This window comes from Trachemys scripta, chromosome 23 (genome assembly GCF_013100865.1).
Source record: "Trachemys scripta elegans isolate TJP31775 chromosome 23, CAS_Tse_1.0, whole genome shotgun sequence".
In the NCBI taxonomy this organism is placed as follows: Eukaryota; Metazoa; Chordata; order Testudines; family Emydidae; genus Trachemys; species Trachemys scripta.
In genome coordinates this window covers 3,596,741-3,617,855 of record NC_048320.1, presented here as the reverse complement: position 1 = coordinate 3,617,855, position 21,115 = coordinate 3,596,741, and the positions used below count along the sequence as shown (strand labels likewise).

At 48.8% G+C, this 21,115-nt stretch overlaps 1 protein-coding gene across 1 annotated transcript; it reads right to left on the bottom strand.

Annotated features, from left to right (window-relative positions):
• Window positions 1-8,488: 8,488 nt before the first annotated feature.
• Window positions 8,489-19,944, bottom strand: WNT9B (Wnt family member 9B). Its single transcript, XM_034756128.1, has 3 exons — window positions 19,854-19,944; window positions 10,997-11,262; window positions 8,489-8,965 (listed from the first exon to the last, which is right to left on the bottom strand). The coding sequence occupies exons 1-3, from the start codon at window positions 19,927-19,929 to the stop codon at window positions 8,489-8,491; spliced, it is 819 nt and encodes a 272-aa protein (XP_034612019.1). The 5' UTR covers window positions 19,930-19,944.
• Between the last annotated feature and the right edge of the window lie 1,171 nt (window positions 19,945-21,115).

Below are 21,115 nucleotides of genomic sequence, written 5' to 3'. Positions count from 1 at the left end.
GGTTCTTTTCTGCAAAACTGCTGCTTAGCCAGTCGGTCCCCAGCCTGTAGCAGTGCATAGGAATCTTCCTTCCTAAGTGCAGAACTCTGCACTTTTCCTTGTTGAACCTCATCAGATTTCTTTTGGCCCAATCCTCCAATTTGTCTAGGTCCCTCTGTATCCTATCCTTACCTTCCAGAATATCTACCTCTCCTCCCAGTTTAGTATCATCTGCAAACTTGCTGAGGGTGCAGTCCACGCCATCCTCCAGATCATTAATGAAGATGTTGAACAAAACCATCCCCAGGACCAACCCCTGGGGCACTCCGCTTAATACTAGCTGCCAACTAGACATCGAGCTGTTGATCACTACCCGTTGAGCCTGACGATCTAGCCAGCTTTCTATCCACCTTACAGTCCATTCATCCAATCCATACTTTTTTAACTTGCTGGCAAGAATACTGTGGAGACCATATCAAAAGCTTTGCTAAAGTCAAGATATATCACATCCACTGCTTTCCCCATATCCACAGAGCCAGTTATCTCATCATAGAAGGCAATCAGGTTGGTCAGGCATGTCTTGCCCTTGGTGGATCCATGCTGACTGATCCTGATTGCCTTCCTCTCCTCCAAGTGCTTCAAAATGGTTTCCTTGAGGCCCTGCTCCATGATTTTTCCAGGGACTGAGGTGAGTCTGACCGGTCTGTAATTCCCCAGGTTCTCCTTCTTCCCTTTTTTAAAGATGGGCACTATATTTGCCTTTTTCCAGTCATCCGGGACCTCCCCCAATCGCCATGAGTTTTCAAAGGTAATGGCTAATGGCTCTGCAATCACATCAGCCAATTCCCTCAGCACCATTGGATGCATTAGATCTGGACTTGTGCATGTCCAGCTTTTCTAAATAGTCCTTCACCTGCTTGGTGTCTGCTTAACCTGGTCCTTAACCTGCTGTATTTCTTGGTGTCACTACAGGGCAGAGTTAAGGGTTGTTAAGGGAGCCTTAGCTGTTCATTTCCACACCTTACCATGCCTGGATTTCTTTTTGAGTTTAACCTGACTGCTGAATTTCTTGGGGTTGTAATGCTTGGCTGGGGATAATTACAACTTCTCTGCAATGAAGGGTACCATCTGTTGCTGAGCTGTACTTTAGCTTTATTTTAACATCGGTTTTGTCTGAGACTAGCAAAAGGAGGGAGACCCTAGCCGTCTCCATGCAAGGCAGCACGTGTCTGAACTCAAGAAGCGGCTACACATGTCCTGGCCTACAGCTGCCAGGCCTGGAGCAGTTCATGCCAGCAGAGAGGGGACACCTTCCGGCCTCGCACCTCTGCACACCTGGCTTCAAAAGGGCTTTAGATCCAAAGCGAATGGAAGCTGCCGGTCCTGAGCGAGCCCACAAGAGCTGTTGGCCCAGCTCAGTATCAGAAGGACTGAAAATAGGCTCCCCAAAGCTGCCCCAGCAGTTCAATGCTATTGGGATGGAGCATAAATCTTCCCCGGGGCTCCCCCAGCTGCCCAGTGCTGTGTTGACTGGAGGCTCAAGACTCCATGGAGCAGCTACAAGGCAGAATTTTTGAGAATGCTCAGCTCCCGTGTCGGCATCTAAAGAAATGGGCAGGCTAGCCGGGGCCCTGAGCGCTCACGGGTGCTGAGGGCTTGGAGAGCTGGTCCTCACTCATCGCAGGGCTCTCAACTCCAGCAGGAAGCAGCTGAAACCTTTTGCCTTCGATTTGGAGCAGAGCTCCAGGCTCTGAGGAAGACTGACCTTGTGGATCGGGTATTAGAGCGGGAGTCTGATAATCAGGGCCGGCTCCAGCATTTCTGCTGCCCCAAGCGAAAAGAAAAAAGCCGCGATCGCAATCGGCGGCGGCAATTAAAAAAAAAAAAAAAAGCCGCGATCGGCGGCAGCAGGTCCTTCGCTCCTAGAGGGAGTGAGGGACCTGCCGCCTCCGAATTGCCGCAGGTGCTGCCCCTCTCCCTTGGCCGCCTCAAGCACCTGCTTGTTAAGCTGGTGCCTGGAGCTGGCCCTGCTGATAATCCCCGTTCAATGTCTGGGTCTGCAACGGATTCCCCTGGGACGCTCACTTAATCTCTCAGTTCCCCACCTGTGAAACAAGGCTAATAATCAGCCATCTGCCTTGTTTATTCAAACTGTAACCCACTGGGGCAGGGCCTGGCTCGCTCTGTGGACATGTGCAGCACCCAGCCCAACAGAGCCGTGGTCGCTGGCGGGTTCCCGGTACTATGGCAACACAAATCAGAGTGGGACGTATTGACCTGGGCCTGGGTAAACGTCTCCCTTCCCACCCCTGGCCGGCCAAACGAGCTGGGGAGGGAGTGATGGGGAGAACTCACTGTCGCCAAGGCAATGGGGATGCTTTGGGCTGTTCTGGGAGGGTCCATGGTCTGAGGTCTGGACAGGGGACGGGCGGGTGAGTGCAGGCTGTGATAACAACATGGAGACCCACCCCCAGAGGAGGGACGGGGTCTGTGCCATCCAGGGACACCCAGGCCAGCTCTTTGCCCAGGAGAACATTACGGATCGGTTAGAGGAAATAGGAAGAACCCAGCGCCCCCTACCCACATTATTCAGGGCTGATTTGTGGCCCATCAGAATTCTCCCTTCTCCCAAAGCAGGTAAAGAGCCCCCCCCCTCCTCCATCCCGGCTCACCCGCGATAACATGCATCCCCGCCACTGTTAGTCTAGTGCCTGAGGAAGGGGGAACTGAACCAGCCTCGTCTGCACTGGTGCAGGGAGACCCTTTCCCGCTGCCCAGGATAGATCCGCCAGGAGCCACAGTTGCTTGCTGAAGGCAGCTTGGTCTGGTGCCGTGGCTCAGGGGGCTCTGTTAGTTAGAACACACTCACTGGCTTCCCTGAAGTTACTGATCATCTCCTGGCAGCTGGGCTTGTCACCGCACGCGGGGGCGGAGTTCCCAAACCTCCCCCTCCTAACCTGGCCCCTGGGGTGACCCAGGATCGCTCACTCCATTACTCCTGCCTCTGCAGTAAGAGGGGGCTCTGTCTAGACTGCGAACTGGGGTAGGACTCCTCTGCTCAGGTACCCGCACTTGCCGGGCGCTCAGGGACCCAGCAGGACTATTGCTGGCAGCGGAGCTCTAGGAGCTCGGGAAGGGAGTGGAGGCACCTCTGAGGACAACCCCCCCTGAAACCAGTGGGGATGTAGGCGGCTGGGCTCCTCTGCTAGTTCAATGAGAATAGCTGGAGCACATGTACAGCAGCTGGGAATCGAGCCCGTAGCTCCAGTGTAGATGCAGCCTTTAGCACTGCAGGGGGGAGCACGTGGCTAAGTGCAGGTAGACAGACCTAAGTGATCTCTGCGTGAGTTTGCACCCTAGAACTAGGGGTGTGGCTAGGATGGCAACTTGGGCTAGCTGCCCCGGTAGCGCCAGCGGTCAGGCATGATTGTATGCAGCAGCCACACTGCAGCTGCAGAACTAGTGTGTATCTGCCGACCTGCCCGGGGGAAGCCTGCGCCCGGGCCCAGCTACCCTGCAGACATATGGTAAGAGCAGAGGCTGGCCAACAGGGCCAGGTGTAGCACTGCTCATCAGCTTCTGAATGTCAAAATAGCTGCAGCTTCCCCCCACACCCACCCACCCACCCACCCACAAAGGGGAGGGGGAGGGATCGGGAAATAGTTGGATGTGATATTGGTGAAGTTTCTACCATAGAGTTGGCAAAAAAAATATTTGAAAGTTTGAAAATATTCCCAATAAAAAGCAGAAAGATGTGTGTGTTTTTAGAAATAATTGATATTTATGGACCACCAAAGCAGATTGGACATTAGTGCAACACTTCTCAGAAACTGACAGCCATACAAAATATATAAATTAAAAGTTATAAGAGACTTCTGTACAGCTTAGGAAAATGTACAAGGACTGGAATGCAATTTAAAAAACATACAAGCTTATTTCTTTCAGGGAGCTCGCCGAAGAATATAAATAAGAAATCTCTCTTTCCTTGCCCTAAATGCTGTACATTTTGAGGTAGAGAACTGCTTTATTTCCCTTAGAGCACAACGCAATATTTGGTTTTGCACCATTAGTTCATTACACTAATAGTTCCAAACTCATCCCCTCTGCTTGTGGCATGAACTAGAGCTCAGGTGATTAGTGAGAATGAGGTTGCCACTTATTACCCTTCTCATAACAGTCTCCCCCTCCCACTCCCCCTGTGCTGGCCTTGTCACTTGTCTAATGGAACGTCAGGGCACCATCTTTTCATTGTGTGCACAATGCCTAGTGCAAGGGGCCACGGATTCCTCGCGGGAGCATCCAGGAGCTACTGCAACGCAAACAACAGGACGGTCTTTCAGCAGTAGTTCCTTGGGTTGGCCAATTACACAATCTCTTCCTGAGCAATTTGAACCTCGGCTACGGGCAGGTGCTTCTGCAGCCGCTAAGGAAACAGCCCATGGTGCCTCTGCTCCAGTTCTTGCTTCCATGCAGTGTTGAGCTGATAACCAGACTAGGCCATCGTTTGGCATGACCCCCTGGCAGGGCACCTGAGACCCTGTTGAGAGCTCATCGGAATATGGGATGCTCATGGAAAATTTCAACTTTGTGGCAAAAAAGTCAACCCCCCGAATCTTCCCATTCAGAAATGCAAGCGTGGTTCCTCACGTCCCCCAGGTCCTCTATGGGCCAGACTCCCCAGCCTGACCTCTTCTCTCGTGATGACCAGAAGGGAGAGTAAGAGCCAGATCTTGCCATGGCAATAGTAGCAGAGCTGTAACCCTCTCGCTGTGGTCCACCTGTTAGCTGGAGGGAACCAGAGGCACAATAGGTTGCTGTGGGTTACAGAAGCAAGTTTTCCTTCTCGAAGGCTTTGTGGCAAAATGGAAGAGACTAGGCTTTATTTCTATTAGAAACTGGGGTCTGTGTCCAGCTCCGCCTGCAGGGATGTTGATCTGTGAAATGGGTGAATGCTGTTACGAGCCAAGGTCTCCTACCTTGGGGGTAGCCAAGGGTCATGAAGCGCACAGAAATATTAGACAGCAGGCCGTGGAAGAGCTGGGCTGAGAGCTCCTGGTCACGCAGGTTACTGCACCTCCTCCTAAGGGGACTCCCCCTTTGGTTTTACTTCCCAAACGTTGCAGCCTGTCACTCTCCCAAAAGTGCCTGCTGGGGTGGGAAATCACAGGACTCACGAGCAATGCAGGAAAGCTGGCAGAACGGCAGTGGCCTTAGTCCCCCCCTAGAACAACACTGAACCTCTGCCCTAAGTGCCCGGGCCAGGGCCAGGCTCTGGTGGCAGTGGGGAGGTAGATCATAGCACAGAGGGTTCTATGTTCATAACCCTCTCCCCCCTCCTGGCCTCACACCCCTCCCGGGGGATTTTATCCCTTCATGGAAAACTGCTGCTGCTTCTTCCCCCTTTTGCACTCACTCTGAGGAACGTGGAAGGCTCAGGCTCTGGGAGGATTAGTAGGAACACGTAAGTAATGAGCTGTTCATTATTAGTTTCTAAGATATTTAGAGTGGTAAAAATTTAAGGCAGATTATCCCCATTGGCACTAATGTGCAGGTCATAAGCACTGTGGCAGGACGTTCCCTGGTCTGGCTAGTGCTGACTTAGTGTAAGGGATAAAGCCACTGCTAGCCAACAGACCATTTTGGTGGCCTCCAACTCTCAATTAAGAAATATCCCTCTACCCCAATATAACACGACCCGATATAACGCGAATTCGGATATAACACGGTAAAGCAGTGCTCCGGGGGGGGCGGGGCTGCGCACTCCAGCAGATCAAAGCAAGTTTGATATACTGTGGTTTCACCTATAACGCAGTAAGATTTTTTGGCTCCCGAGGACAGCGTTATATGAGGGTAGAGGTGTAGCTAGATTTGCTCTGAGCCAGTCAACTTCAGCATCTTTCAAAAAAAAAAAAAAAAAAAAAAAACAGAACACGCTGGTTTGGTTTAAACTAAATGGTCACAAGCTCATATATGAATAGACGCACGGGCATTAATTTACAGTCTCAAAGCCATTTTTTAATACAGTGTGGAAGTGAGCTAATGAACCTGTGTCTGAGACTCAGACTTTAAGGTCAGAAGGGACCCTCATGATCCTCTAGTCAGCCCTTCTGCACAGCGCAGGCCACAGACCCTCACCTTCCCCTTCCAGTATCAGACACCTAACCTCTGGCTGAGTTACTGAAGTTCTCAAATCATGCTTTCAAGACTTCAAGTTACAGAGAATCCACGCTACAGAGGAAGGCAACCTCCCTCCAGGGTCTCTGCCAATCTGAGCAGGGAAAAATTCCTTCCCACCCTCCAATATGGTCATCAGTTAGACCCTAAGCATGTGGGCAAGACCCAGCAGCCAGACACCTGGAAAAGAATTCACTGTAGTAACAACTCAGCGCTCTCCCCATCTTATGTCCCATCACTGGCCATATGAGATATTTGCTGCTAGCAGTCACAGATGGGACTGCCAACAATGGCATATAGCCAATCAGACCATCCCCTCCATAAACTTACCAAGCTCAGTCTTGAAGCCCGTTAGGTTTTTTACCCCCTTAAGCCCCCTTGGGAGGCTGCTCCAGAACTTCACTCCTGTGCTGGGTAGAAACCTTCACCTAGTTTCAAGCCTAAACTTGTTGATGGCCAGTTTATAGGCCTTTGTTCTTGTGTGCACATTAGCACTTAACTTAAATAACTTCTCTCCCTCCCTGGTATTTATCCTTCTGATGTATTTATAGAGAGCGATCAGATCTCCCCTCAGCCTTCGTCTGGTTAGGCTAAACAAGCCGAGCTCTTTGAGTGTCCTCACATGTCACAGCATGAATGGTTTACAACTTGGACGCACACCAATGTTAGAAACTAGACAGTTGGGCTCGAGGTCTAGCCCTGGCCTATTTAACAGCACCAGAACCTTGCCAGCCTCTTGGGAGAACTCAGCTGCACCCAAACTGTTCTGTTCAGCGCACCCGCAGCCCCAGTGCGCAGGGGCCAGTTCAGATTGGAGAATTCAAACCCACTTCCTTTCTCCCCCAACCCTCCAAGTTCTCAGGGAGTTGGATTTGAGGCTGCAGTTTTAAATCTTCCACTTGTGAGGAGTCAAAACACCTGCAGCTTGGGGAGTCCCCCACAGCAACATCTTGCTAACACCTAACAGTCACGAAGCAGAACCGAGGGGTGGGGTAGGGCAGGGGACTAGGAGTGAAGAGACCGGGTTCTCTTCTCAGCTCTGCCGGGTGAGCAAGTCCCTTCCCTTCTCTGGACCCATGTTCCCACCCCTCCTGGGCCTGCCACAACATTAGGTTGTGAGCACTTCAGGGCAGGGATGCTGCGTCTTGCTGTAGTTAACATTTTGAAATTGCTTAAGTGACTTAGGCACTTTTTAAAGTTTTACCCAATCCATCTGCAGTGCCCAGTACAAGGGAACCCCATTATCCTTTCCTCTCCTTCCCTGTGGAAGCTGGGACAAAGTCCCTCAGGGTTTGTGTTCCCTCCCTAACCCATTTCTCTGCAGCTGGTTGTTTTTACTCCCATCAAGCACAAGGTTTCGCTCAAGAAAGAAGTTCCTAGTGCATTAGTGTTTCTGCCATCTTTCCCTCTCCCCAACTTCTCTCTGCCCTTTGTGTGTGAGCTGTCCCTGACCCAGCTCTGGTTCTGCAGAGATTCCAAGCCCAGAAGGGACCACTGAGATAGACAGGAGATCAGACTAGACTAACACAGGCCAGAGACCTGCCCCAAAATAATTCCTAGAGCAGATTTTAGAGAAACATCGAGTCTGGATTTAAAAATGGTCAGTGATAGAGACTCCACCACAACCCCTGGTAAATTGTTCCACTAGTTAATTATTCACTGTTAAAAATGTGTGCTTTATTTCCAGTCTGAATTTGGATAGCTTCACCTTCCAGCCAGTGGATCGTGTTACATCTTTTGCTGCTGGATTGAAAGATCAAGTCACCCCTTAACCTTTTCTGTTAAGGTTGCATTCCTTGAGTCTATCGTGTTTTCTAATCCTTGAATCGTTTTTGTGGCTCTTCACTGAACCCGCTCCAATTTATCAACATCTTCCTTGAAGTGTTGCTACCAGAAGTGGACACGTTATTGCAGCAGTGCCAAATACAGAGGAAAAATAAACTCTATGCCTACTCACGATCCCCCCGTTTATCCCAGAATCGCGTTAGCTCTTTTGGCCACAGAATCACCCTGGGAGCTCATGTTCAACTGATTGTCCACCACGACCCCCGACTCTCTTTCAGAGTCACAGGACGCAGTCCCCCAGGCCGTATTTATGGCCTCTATTCTTTGTTCCTAGCTAGAGACATTTCGCCACATTAAAATGCACATTGTTTGCACCCCTGGTTCACGGGACTATCGAGCGTATCCTGTGCCATGGCCCCTCCGCCTGCAGAGGGAGGAGGAGTGAGCGTGCTGAGTGCCCGGCCGCAAGCAGTGCCTGCCTCTGCCTCGCCCCAGAAAGGGGCCTGGCTCACTCCTGCGCTTTGCACGGATTCCTTTCCTTACACGAGCCTTAGTGCTTGCAGCTGTAGATCACCTCCTCCTGCATGCACTGCTGGCATTCCACATAGCAGCACCACTGCACTTGGCAGTGGCAAGAGAAGGTGACCATCTGGCTCTGCGTATTGTAGCCACGCCCACAGCACATGCTGTCACAGCTGGCCTCCCGGGAGCATGTCCTTCCGGCAGTGCCCAGCGAGTATTTGCTGGGCCGGCAGAAGCTAGGCGAGTCCTCCACGTACACCAGATCTGTGGGGCGTGGAGTAGCCGGGCTTCTGGGGGAGTGGCCGTGTCTCTGCGTGCCCACAAGCTCGGAGTGCCCCACAGCAGCATTCGTGGCACTGAAGATCTTGACAGCATCGTCATAGCGCAGCTTCAGGATCTTGCCAGTCTCGTGGAAAGGGGAGAGCTGCTTCCAGCAGGTCCTCACGGCACAGGAGCCCGAGACACCATGGCACTTGCACGTGGTTTTGAGACCGTTCTTCACGGCCTGAGGAGGAAGAAACTCCAGTTAGTATTTGCAAGGACCATGGGCCTAGCTCTCGGTATAGAGAACACTGCACTGAGAGCATCTCAAAGCACTGCCATGCGGGATGCCAGTCCTGTGTTACCGATAGGGAAACTACGGCGCACCAAGAGGGGTCGTCATAAAAATGGTTCGAAGGGTGGAAAAATGCCGTAGAGCGAGAAACTGACAGAGCTCAGTCAAAAAGAAGAGGGCAAGGTGACTCGATTCAGCAGCTAGGGATCTTCACAGGGTATTAAAGGACACTTGAATCTAGCGGAGAAAAGCAGAACAAGAACCAGTGGCTGGAAGCTGGAACCAGACAAATCCAAACAAGACGTTCGGCCCAAACTGAGCAGGGAGGGGGATTAACACTGGAATGAGCTACCAAGGGGAGTGGTGGATTCTTCATCTCAGTGTCTCCAGATCAAGCCAGGAGGCCTTTCTGGAAGATGCTTTAGTCAACCAAGTTATTGGGCTCAGCACAGGGGTGACATTTAATGGCCTGCGATAATTGGATGATCTAATGGTCTCATCTGGCCTTAAATTATGAATCTAGGACAAGCCTTGCCCAAGGCAGCAGAGGGGGATTTACCATGAAACAAACAGTGCAGTGGCACAGGGCCCCCAATGACAGGGGGCCCCCAAAATGCAGGACAAATCTCAAACAACCTGCCCCCGAGTCCCGGCCGGCAGCGCAGCAGGGCTCAGGCAGGCTGCCTGCATTCCCTGGCCGGTGGCCCCAGGCCGCTCCCAGAAGCGGCCAGCTGCTGGCCCGTCTCTGTGTGCCCCTGATGGGGGGAGGTGGCTCCATGTGCTTCCCCCTCCCCACAAGGGGCGTGCAGAGATGTGCCAGCAGCAGCAGAGCAGGGCTAAGGCGGCTCCCTGACCACGCTGCCTTCCTCCCTCCGAGCCGCTCCTAGAAGCGACCGGCGTGTCCCTGCGGCCCGTGGGGGGCGGGGGTGTCTCCGTGTGTTGCCCCCGCCCCAAGAGCCAACTCCGCAGCTCCCATTGGCTGGGAACTGCGGCCAATGGGAGCTGTGCATCTGGGCAGCGGTGCACAGAGACCCCCCTGATCCCTCCCCCCCGCCTAGGAGCCGCTGCCAGAGGGGTGTGCCGGTCACTTTGGGAGCTGTGCCGCCTATGGTAAACGTCACCCCCCGACCCTTCCCACACCCCAACTCCATGCCTCCGCCCAGAGCCCAAACCCAGCACCCAAACTTCCTCCCAGAGCCCGAGCCCCGCACTCCACTCCCACACCCCAACCCCCTGCCCCAGCCCAGAGCTGGAACCCAGCACCCAAACTTCCTCCCAGAGCCCGACCCCCAGAGCCCAACCCCCAGAGCCCAAATCCAGCACCCAAACTCCCTCCCAGAGCCTGACCCCCGCACCCCAACCTGCTGCCCCAATCAAGGTATCTCACTTTATTTTCATTTCCTTCTTATTACTTATAATATAGGAGGATGAAGAAAAAAAGAATGAAAAACAGGGGGGAGATAAGAGAGAATGTTCTTTTTCTTGGCAGGGTCCCAAAAATGGAGCTGCACACAGGGCCCCACTAACTCCCAATCTGCCACTGGGTTGAAGCCAAGAGTCCTGACTCCCAGCCCCTTTCTCTAACCACTTGCCAGCCCTGCATCTCTAGCCAGACTCAAAACCCGAATGGCCACGTGAACATGGCTGGATTTACCAAGTGCACAGTCATACGCAGACTTCATAGCGTCACTATGCTGCTGACAGTGGGCACCCAGTTTCACAGCAGTGGGTATATAGAAATCACTCCTTTCTATAGGCCCAGGCCCCTGCCACCCGAGTGAAAGGAGACTTTTTGGTTAACTCTCAGTAGCACAAGGCCTATGCCCCAGGTAAGCAGTTCTGACTAGTCAGTAGAGGGGCAGCGGCCGCTCTCCCTCACTGCACCAGTTCCCCTGTAGAAGACATGACGGCAGAGGATAAGTCAAGATGTTTGCATCTGATCCTTGAACCCTTTCTGTGCCCAGTGCCCTGCCCCCTCACCTTGATGCCCACGTTGGTGTTGTGGATATCCACCTTAGCCCGCAGGTCTTTGCCGATCTTCTTCTGGCCCAGGAAGTTTTTGAGGAACTTGGTGCTGTATTTGAGGTTGTCGCCACATACTCCCCATTGCCAGGCCTTGCGGTTCTCCAGGTCTGGAGAGTCATCGCAGGTGCAGCGCTCCATGCGTCCAGCGCTGCACGCCCGGGCCAGGGCGTGGGTAAGCGCCGCAGAGGACACTGCATACAGGAAGGCAGTTTCCTTAAAACCTGCACAAGATAGAAAGTTTAAGAGAAGCTGGGAATGAGGACCAGGCATTCACCCACATAACTGGGCAGACTATCATGCTCCTGACTAGTCTAGCACCCTCCTTTCCTGTTGCTCGTTGAGCGAATGGGGTGAACAGCGCAATCATAACTCTGACACTGGGTATCACGAATGTAAAGAACCAAGGTGTTAAGGGACAGAAAGGAAAGAGGTTCCTCAAGTGCCCGGACACGGATTCTAGAACCTGGGGGATACGAGAAGTCAGACACATCCATTTATAAAAAAAAGAAGTTAGACATCACTGGTATTCCTGAAACCTGAGCGAAATGTTAGTCACCGGACATGCTGGGTTAGAAGATGCATAGAATCCCAGGCCATAAGGGACCACGGTGATGATCTAGTCTGCCCCCCGTATAACCCAGGCTGGAGAAGTTCCCCAGAAGAATCCCTAGAGCAGATATTTAGGAAAATCATCCAATCTTGATTTATAAACGGTCAGTGATGGAAAAATCCACTGCGACCCTTCGTAAATTAGTCTATTAAAATTCCCATCTGAATTTGGCTAGCTTCAACTTCCAGCTATTGGATCAGTTTAGACTTTTCTCTGCTAGACTGAACAGCCCATTATTAAAGAATTGTTCCCTATGTAGGTAGTGATTGTAATTTAGTTTCCCTTTAACCTTCCTTGTTAAGATCAATAGATTGAGCTCTTTGAGACTATCACTGTAAGGCAGGTTTTCTAATCCTTTAATCAATCAGTCTTGTGGCTCTTCTCTGAACCCTCTCCAATGTATCAAATTCCTTCTTTAATTGTGGACACCAGAACTGCACACAATATACTGGCTGCAGTCACATTAGAGCAAGGTACAGAGATCACCGCGACTCCCTACTCAAGATTCCCCTGTTCCCTCAACCAGTACAGAACCAGATTGCTGGTATGTAAAATTAAAAAGGGCATAGAGGAGTTTTGACACTAAAGGGCTTGGAGAAAGCCAGCAGGTGAAGAACACACAGTTCAGACAGACATATCCATTAGTGGAGGATTTATTAAATCCTATACCTATATTCAAGTAAAGAGGATAGCGTAGAAGTTGATAAAGTACAGGTAGGAACCAAAGAGAAACATTCAAACCAAAAAAAATAGCCAAAATTCAATTACATCACATAAAGGCAGACAACTAAATATTGACAAATTTTATAAGTGTCTCTATACAAATGCTAGAAGTCTAAATACTAAGATGGGTGAACTTGAGTGCCTGGTATTAAATAAGGATATGGATATAACAGGCCTCATAGAAACTTGGTGAAATGATGAGTGGGATATGGTAATACCAGGGTGCAAAATATATAGGAATGATTTAGTAGGTTGTGCTGGTGCGGGAGTGGCATTGTCTATGAAAGAACACAGAGTGAAATACAGTATAAATCTTAAATGAATCAAACTGTACCATAGAATCTCTAAGGCCAGACATTCCATGCTTGACTAATAAGAGTACAGCAATAGAAATATACTACTGACCACCTGACCAGGTGAGTCTGAAGTGTTCAGGTAGATTACAAAAGCAAAAACCAAATAATAATGGGGGATTTCAACTATCCCAATATGGATTGGATATGTGTCACCTCCGGACAGGATGCAGAGATAAAATTTGTAGATACCATTAATGGCTGCTTCTTGGAGCAGCTAGTCCTAGAGCCCACAAGGGGAGAGTCAATTCTTGATTTAGTTCTAAGCGGCACACAGGATCTGGTCCAAGAGGTGAATATAGCTGAACTGCTCAGTAATAGTGACCTTAATGCAATTAAATTTAATATCCTTGTAGGGGGTAACACACCAAAGAAATCCACCACAGTAGCACTGAACTTCAGAAAGGGGAACTGCACAGAAATGAGATTAATTAAACAGAAATTAAGAGCAACAGTCACAAGAGTGAAATGCCTGCAAGCTGCATGGAAACTTTAAAAAAACCTCCATAATAGAAGTGAATATATTACTAGATCTTACTATTAATATACTAAATGTATATCCCAAGTGTAAAAAACAAAACAAACAAGGAACAGGACACATGCTACCATGGGTAAACAACAGAGTAAACAAGGCAGTTAGAGGCAAAAAGGAATCCTTTAAAAATTAGAAGCCAAATCCTAGTGAGAAAAATAGACAGGACCATAAACTTTGGCTAGCCAAGTTTAAAAGTATAATTAGGCAGACCAAAACAATTTGAAAAGCCAATAGCAAAAGACAAAAACAAAAGCAGGAAGTCTGCCAATCAGTGGGGCCACTGGACAATCAAGGTGCTAAAAGAGCTCTGAAGGCAGACAAGGCCGTTAGAGAAATTAAATGAGTCATTTATATCTGTCTTCATTTCAGAGGATGTGAGGGAGATTCCCATCCCTGAGCCATTCCTTTTAGGTGACAAATCTGAGGCACTGTCCCAGATTGAGGTGTCAGAGGAGGTTTTAGAACAAATTGATAAATTGAATAAGAAGAAGTCACCAGGACTAGATGGTATTCACCCAAGAGTTCTGAAGGAACTCAAATATGAAATTGCAGAACTATTAACTGTGGTATGATGTAACCAGCTTCTGTACCAGATGGGTGGAGGACAGCTAATGCAACATTATTTTGTATAAAATGGCTGCAGGCTGGTAAGCCTAACTTCAGTACTAGGCAAACTGGTTGAAAGAACAGAATTATCAGACACAGATGAACACGATTTATTGGGAAAGGGTCAACTTGGCTTTTGTAAAGAAAAATCATGCCTCAGCAGTCTATTAGAATTATGGCAGGGGGTCAACAAGCATGTGGGCGGAAGTGATTCAACCGATATAAGTGCCTTTGGATTTTCAGAAAGCCTTTGACAAGATCCCACACCAAAAATTCTTAAGCAAGGTAAGCTGTCATGGGGTAAGAGGGAAGGTCTTATCATGGATCAGTAACTGGTTAAAAGATAGGAAACAAAGGGTAGGAATAAATGGTCAGTTTTCACAGTGGAGAGAGCTAAATAGCAGGGTCCCCCAAGGATCTGTGCTGGGACCTGTGCTTTTCAACATATTCGTAAATGATCTGGAAAACAGGGTGACCAGTGAGGTGGCAAACCCTGCAGACAATATAAAATTACTCAAGATAAATTCCAAGCAAACTGCAAAACATTACAAAGGAAACTCTCAAAACTGGGTGACTGGGCAACAAAATGGCAGATGAAATTCGATGTTGATAAGTGCAAAGTAATGCACATTGGAAAACATAATCCAAGTTATGCATACAAAATGATAAGGTCTAAATTAGCTGTTACCACTCAAGAATGGTCTTGGGGTCATCATAGAGAATTTCCTGAAAAGATCTACTCCATGTGAAGCAGTGGTCAAAAACGCTAATAGCATGTTAGGAACCATTAGCAAAGGGATAGATAGTAAGACAGAAAACAAAGCCACAATAGACTCACTATCTCAGAAAGTGCACTCTTTATTTGTGATTAGGGGATGAAAGCTGGATGAGAGTCAACAGTGTGCCCTTGTTGCCAAGAAGGCAAACAGCATTTTGGGCTTTATAAGTAGGAGCATTGCCAGCAGATCGAGGGATGTGATTGTTCCCCTCTATTCGGCATTGGTGAGGCCTCATCTGTCCAGTTTTGGGCCCCACACTGCAAGAAGGATGTGGAAAAATTGGAAAGAGTCCAGCGGAGGGCAACAAAAACGATTGGGGACTGGAGCACATGACTTATGAAGAGAGGCTGATCGAACTGGGATTATTTAGTCTGCAGAAGAGAAGAATAAGGGGGAATTCAATAGCTGCTTTCAACTACCCGAAAGGGGGTTCCAAAGAGGATGGATCTCAACTGTTCTCAGTGGTACCAGATGACAGAACAAGGAGTAATGGTCTCAAGTTGCAGTGGGGGAGGTTTAGGTTGGATATTAGGAAAAACTTTCACTAGGAGGGTGGTGAAGCATTGGAATGGGTTACCTAGGGAGGTGGTGGAATCTCCTTCTTTAGAGGTTTTTAAGGTCAGGCTTGACAAAGCCCTGGCTGGGATGATTTAATTGGGGATTGGTCCTGCTTTGAGCAGGGGGTTGGACTAGATGACCTCCTGAGGTCCCTTCCAACCCTGATATTCTATGGTTAGGGAGATGGTTATATGTCCCCCGCCCCCACCATCCCCCCCTCCGTTTTCTATCATTCTGGCACACATTTTATGCACCAATTTCTTTGTTTTTAAGTTGACAATACTGTACATCGGTTGTTTCTATCTAAATATATATGAAACAAGCAGAACTTAAAATATAAATCAATACAGGTGACTTTCAATATGTAGAATCTGTTTGACTCACACAAGGTTGTGCTTAGGTTTGTGTGGCCCTACTGTGTAATAAGACTGAGCACCACTGTCCTAACAGATAAGGGGAACTGATCACAGAACTAAATATTAATGGTAGCTTAGGTACAAGTGATCATGGCTTGATCACATTTATAATGTGCAAGCAGAATAAATTCCAGACCACAGGATATATATACTTTGTGCTTTAATAGGGCACATTTCACAAAGCTGAAAACAAGAGCCAAATCAGCTGGAAGGAACAATTTAGGAACAAGGTTGAATGACATTTTTTGACCAAAACTTTTCAGTGGGGAAAAAAAAAAAAAATGCAGATTCAGGTTCACTGAAGCATTTTACAAATCTGTCAATTTTGCTGAATTGATTCAGTTGAAACAAACAAACAAACCAAAACAAAAAACCCACACCTCAGTAAATTTCAGAAAAAATATCAAAGTGTTGTTTTGCCAATCAAAAAGAAATATTTTGTTTGTAATAAAAATGGTCTGTTCTGAAATTTCCTTTATTCTAAAAATTAAATGTAAAAAATGCTCAAAATCGAAACAATATTTGTTCAACTCAAAACAAAGTTCTCAACTTTTCACTTTGCCAAACATTTTGAAAAGTTACAGTTTCGAATCAACCTGAAACTATTTTTTCAATTTTTCAGATGTGCCATCGAACCAAAATACGACATCTCTGACTCACACAGTGCTAGTAAAGTATAAATAATGGCATAGTAATTAATAACCTGCATGTTTTTATAGAAAATAGGTCTTGTTAATTAAACTTGATACAGTTCTGAGGCAGTTACAAATTCAATTGACAAAAGTAACTGTCAACATAATTATAAAGAGACATGGTGGGTGAGGTATGGAGATATACCTATCTCAGAACTGGAAGGGACCCCAAAAGGTCATTGAGTCCAGCCCCTTGCCTTCACTAGCAGGACCAAGTACTGATTTTTGCCCCCCGATCCCTAAGTGGCCCCCTCAAGGATTGAACTCACAACCCTGGATCAGTGTGTCAAGATAGTAGACTGACCCTAAGACATTTGATTTAGCCCTGCATTGCATTCTGAAAGAAAAAAAAAAAAATCAATGCAACATATTTAATTTATTAAAAACTGTCCAAGTAAATGCGAAATCATCCTCCACTATGGGTGTTTCTAGTGGGATCCAACAGTGACCTGTTCTTGACCAAGTACTAGTCAAGATTTTCTCCATTATCTGGAAGATAGTTGAATATCATGGCTGGTAAAATATGCCGACAACTCAAACTGATGATAAATAATGGTGAGGATAAATCATTCTACAGAGCAATCTACATCATTTGGTGAGCTGGACTCACGTGAACAACATGTTTTAATACGGCCAAAATACAAGGTCAGGCATCTTGAACCCAAGAATGTAGGTCACCCTTATGAGATACTGAGAAGAGGTGACTGAAGAGGATGAGAAGGTCATTGTGGATAGCCAACCGAATACGAGCTGTGACTTAGGGCGAATGCAAACGTTGGATGTTTAACATAGGCCTGGGAATACTGAATAGGAGGAAGGAGTTGCCACCATGGCATACAGCATTAGAGAGACCATTACTGGAATGGTCTGTCCAGTTCTGGTGTCCATGCTGCAAAAACAAACAATGTTAAACTGGAATGGGATCAGAAAATAGCTACACGAATGATTGAAGGTCTGGAAAACCTGCCTTATAGTGAGACTAAAACAGCTTGGTGTATTCAGTATAGCCAAGAGAAGGTAAAGAAGTAATTTGATTGCAGTCATGTACCTATCTGGGGAAAGATTTCTGATAGCAGAAGGCTCTTTAATCTAGCAGATAGGGTTACCAGGTGTCCAGTTTCTGACTAGAACACCCAGTTGAAAAGGGACCCAGGTGGCTCCAGTCAGCACCATCGACCAGGCTGTTAAAAGTCTGGTCGGTAGTGCAGCGGGTGCCCAGGGCTCAGGCAACCCCCTGCTCCAGCTCAGAGCCCTTTCCCACACCCTGAACCCCTCATTTCTGGCCCCACCCAGAGCCCACACCCCCAGACCAAAGCCCATACCCTCCCTGCACCCCAACCCCCTGCCCTAGCCCCCTCCCACACCCCAAACCCCTCATCCCCCGCCCCACCCTAGAGCCTACACCCCCAGCCAGAGCCCTCATCCCCCTCCCACACTCCAACCCACTGCCCCAGCCCAGTGAAAGTGAGGGTAGGGAAGAGTGAGCAACAGAGGGAGAGGGGATGGGGGTGTTTGGTTCTGTGCCATTGGAAAGTTGGCAACCCTTCCAGCAGGCAAAGGCAGAACAAGGTCCAATGTTGGAAGCTGAAACCAGACAAGTTCTAACTATAACCCCACTTAGTGGGCTGTAGTCCACGAAAGCTTATGCTCTTATAAATTTGTTAGTCTCTAAGGTGCCACAAGTACTCCTGTTCTTCTTTTTGTCTTTCTAAAGGGTGCTCTAGCTTGACCAGCAGTGACGGGTTTGAGGCAGGAATCCCTGGGTTACATTTTCCAGCCTGTGCTGTGTAGGAGGTCAGACTAGATGATCCCAGTGCTTCCTTTTGGCCTTAAGAATCTATGAATAGTGCACAGTACCTCCGAGGGTGCTAAAGGGGACAGTGTTGCCAGAAATGCTACCTTGTAGATTAAATTTACCTGCAGTCCTCACTATTTGGGATCACTAATGCTTGCATGGCACTTGCAGGGAGAGTCTGAGTGTTAACCCTGGTGTCGAATTCCCATTTCCCTTAATTATACTGCCTCCTAAAGGCCCCTGGTAGTTTCACTTGGAGATAGGACTGGAAGGGTGGAAGTATCCTAAGTTATTCCATAGCATGACTGTGCAGCTGTTACATTCTGCCATGCTTTGCCCCAGAGTTGGTTGCATTTCAGCAATGGTCAAATTGATGCAGGCTTTTGAGATTAAAACTTTTTCAAGGAATAAAATTATGTATCATCAAGGATGTGTGTGCCCAGCAATCCAGCTTGGAGTGATTAAAACATCCCATATGCTACATTATGCACATTTACAAACCATGCAGCAAGCTCTGGGCTAGAGCAAGCAGCCAAAAGTTCACTGCTTGCACCCACGTACGCCAAGGCCAGGTTTGGTCCTGTATGTTCATAGGGTGAGCTGACGTTCTGGGTCTTAGGGCAGCGGCTCAGCCCTCAGAGCCCAGGGACAGAGGGGGGCCCAATGCGATTTTAAGCCACCGTTGCGGTTTTCCAATTCTAGGCCTACGTGATCCCTGAGGAAGCTAGGCAACCCAAGCCAAGCGACCTGCGGGCAGCAGCACTAGACAGAATTACTGTCAAGGCATCTGCTAAGGCCCTGCCCCCATCCCAGGCACGCACACTCCTCTTCCTCACATGACAGCATGCGCTGGTGTTACTTAGTTCTCGCATTCTGGGGGGTAGGAGGGCAGAAATCCATCATGCTGCCAGAGCAGGAAGGAGAATCCCGCTTCAATTCTAAGGCCAGCAGCGGCCATTATGATCACCTCGTCTGACCTTCTGCAGAACACAGGCCGGGGACCAGCCCCACTAATTCCCGCATCCCGCTCAACTTCTGGTTGCGCTGGAGCAGATCTGTCTGAAAGAGGCATCCAGTCTCGATTTAAAGACTCCAAGTGACAGAATCCACCACATCTCCAATGGAGAATTCCTCCCCCTGGAACAACTGGCACCTTAGTGCTAGTCTGAAGTTTTCCAGCTTTAGCTGTCAGACATTGGATTTTGTTCTGCCCTTTTCTGCTCGATTGAAGAGTCCTTGGCAGTCAGGAATCTTCTCGTGTAGGTACCTGTGGTGTGTGCTCAAGTCACCATTTGGGTAGGCAATGAACACACACACACACACACACACCCCTTCTTAAGGTAAAGATTCAGGGCCGGATCTCAGAGTTTAAGGGACCTTTCACCCCTCGGTGACTGATTCAGGTGAATAGCCGCTCTTGACGGCTCCTCTCAGGTGGCCTGTTCAGTTGCGTGCATGAAAGTAGTCTAGTCTCAGTCCTGCTCCCAGGGGTCGGAAATCCACATTACAATAGCTGTCCTCAGCAGAGAGAGGCCAAGGATGGAATGGGCCTAGAGAGTGGGCTGAAACCCGGTGGCGAGGGCAGAGCGCCTGCCTGGTCACTGCCTGTTCTGTGGGCAAAGAGCATCAATCATTCCCAGAAAAGACTCACGTTTTCCAAACTCAAGCCCGGTTCCCTGCTCTGGTGAGGCCCAGCTACTGCCCAGAATGGGATTCAGTACCACAGGCCAGCGGCTGCTGCGTACCTCTCTTCAGCAGGCTGGTCCGTCCATCCAGGCTGCAGTTCCAGCGCTCATTGCGGAACTGGTACTGGCACTCCATGATGCTGAGCCGGACGGCATCCCGCAGGGTCTCCGCCAGCCCCGGCTCCCGCTGGCAGAGCCTTTTCTGCTTACGGGACAGCTTGAGCAAGTCACACTGCTTCAGGTGTGCCTTCCCTTGGGCAGGGTTCGCAGAGGGGCCCAGTGAGGGAAGATGCGTCAGACCTTCCTTCCCGGTCAGGCTGAGAGGGGAGAGAGCAGGGAGAGAGGTGAGTCCAGAGAGACACCGTGACCAAAGGGCTGACCAGAGGGAGCTTCAGAAAGCTGCTAGTTAGCACATGGCACAGTTACCAGCTCGAGAACTGGCCGGTAGAGCTGGTGAAGAATGGATTTTTTGGTTTGCTGGCCGTTCCAAAAACTAAAAATAATAATAATTAAAAATAAATTGATTGGATGGAACTGAATGCAACCCTGGCAAATCAAAATGGTTGACAAAGATTTCATTTTGGTTTGAACAAAACATTTTGTTCAAACCAAAATGAAATCTTTGTCAACCATTTTGTTCAACCAGAAATTAAACAGTTGCATTTAATTTCTGGGCACTTATTCACTTAAAAGCAGAGGGCGAGAGTCACAACACAGCCAGAGGAGGAAGTGACAATCTTTAGCCCAATGGTTCAAGCACTCACCTGGACCATGGAAGACCCAGGTTCAATTCCCCCCCATGTCTGACATGGAGAAGGAATTTGGACTTAGGTCTCGCACGTTGCCCGAAAGTGCCCTATCTACTGGGCTAAGAAGTACACTGGTGTGTGCCTCTCACACTCTCCTGTTGAAGCAGTTCCACTGCCGATAAATAATGCAAGTGTCACTGGAGCAGGGATATGAACATGGGTCTCCCCACTCCCAGGCGTGTGCCCTAACAGAAGAGTCAGCTCCATGCTCGCTCTCTGGCCCAGTGACCAGTCAAGTAGTTTATACAGCGTCAGCAGGAGAGACCGAGAACCTGCCCCAGAACAGCCCAGGGGCTTGGGCACTTTCCCCCAATGTGGGAAACAAGTTCAGATGCCATCTCCGCATCAGGCAAATTGAATCTGGGTCTGTTCCATCCCGGGTGAGTGCCCCAGCACTAGGGTAAGAGCTGTAAGTTAGGTGGCAGCACCCACTTCCTTCTCCAGTTTGGGAATGGTGCCCATTTCCCTGACAACACTTTTGGCAAACATGTCACATTCACAAATTGTTCTGAG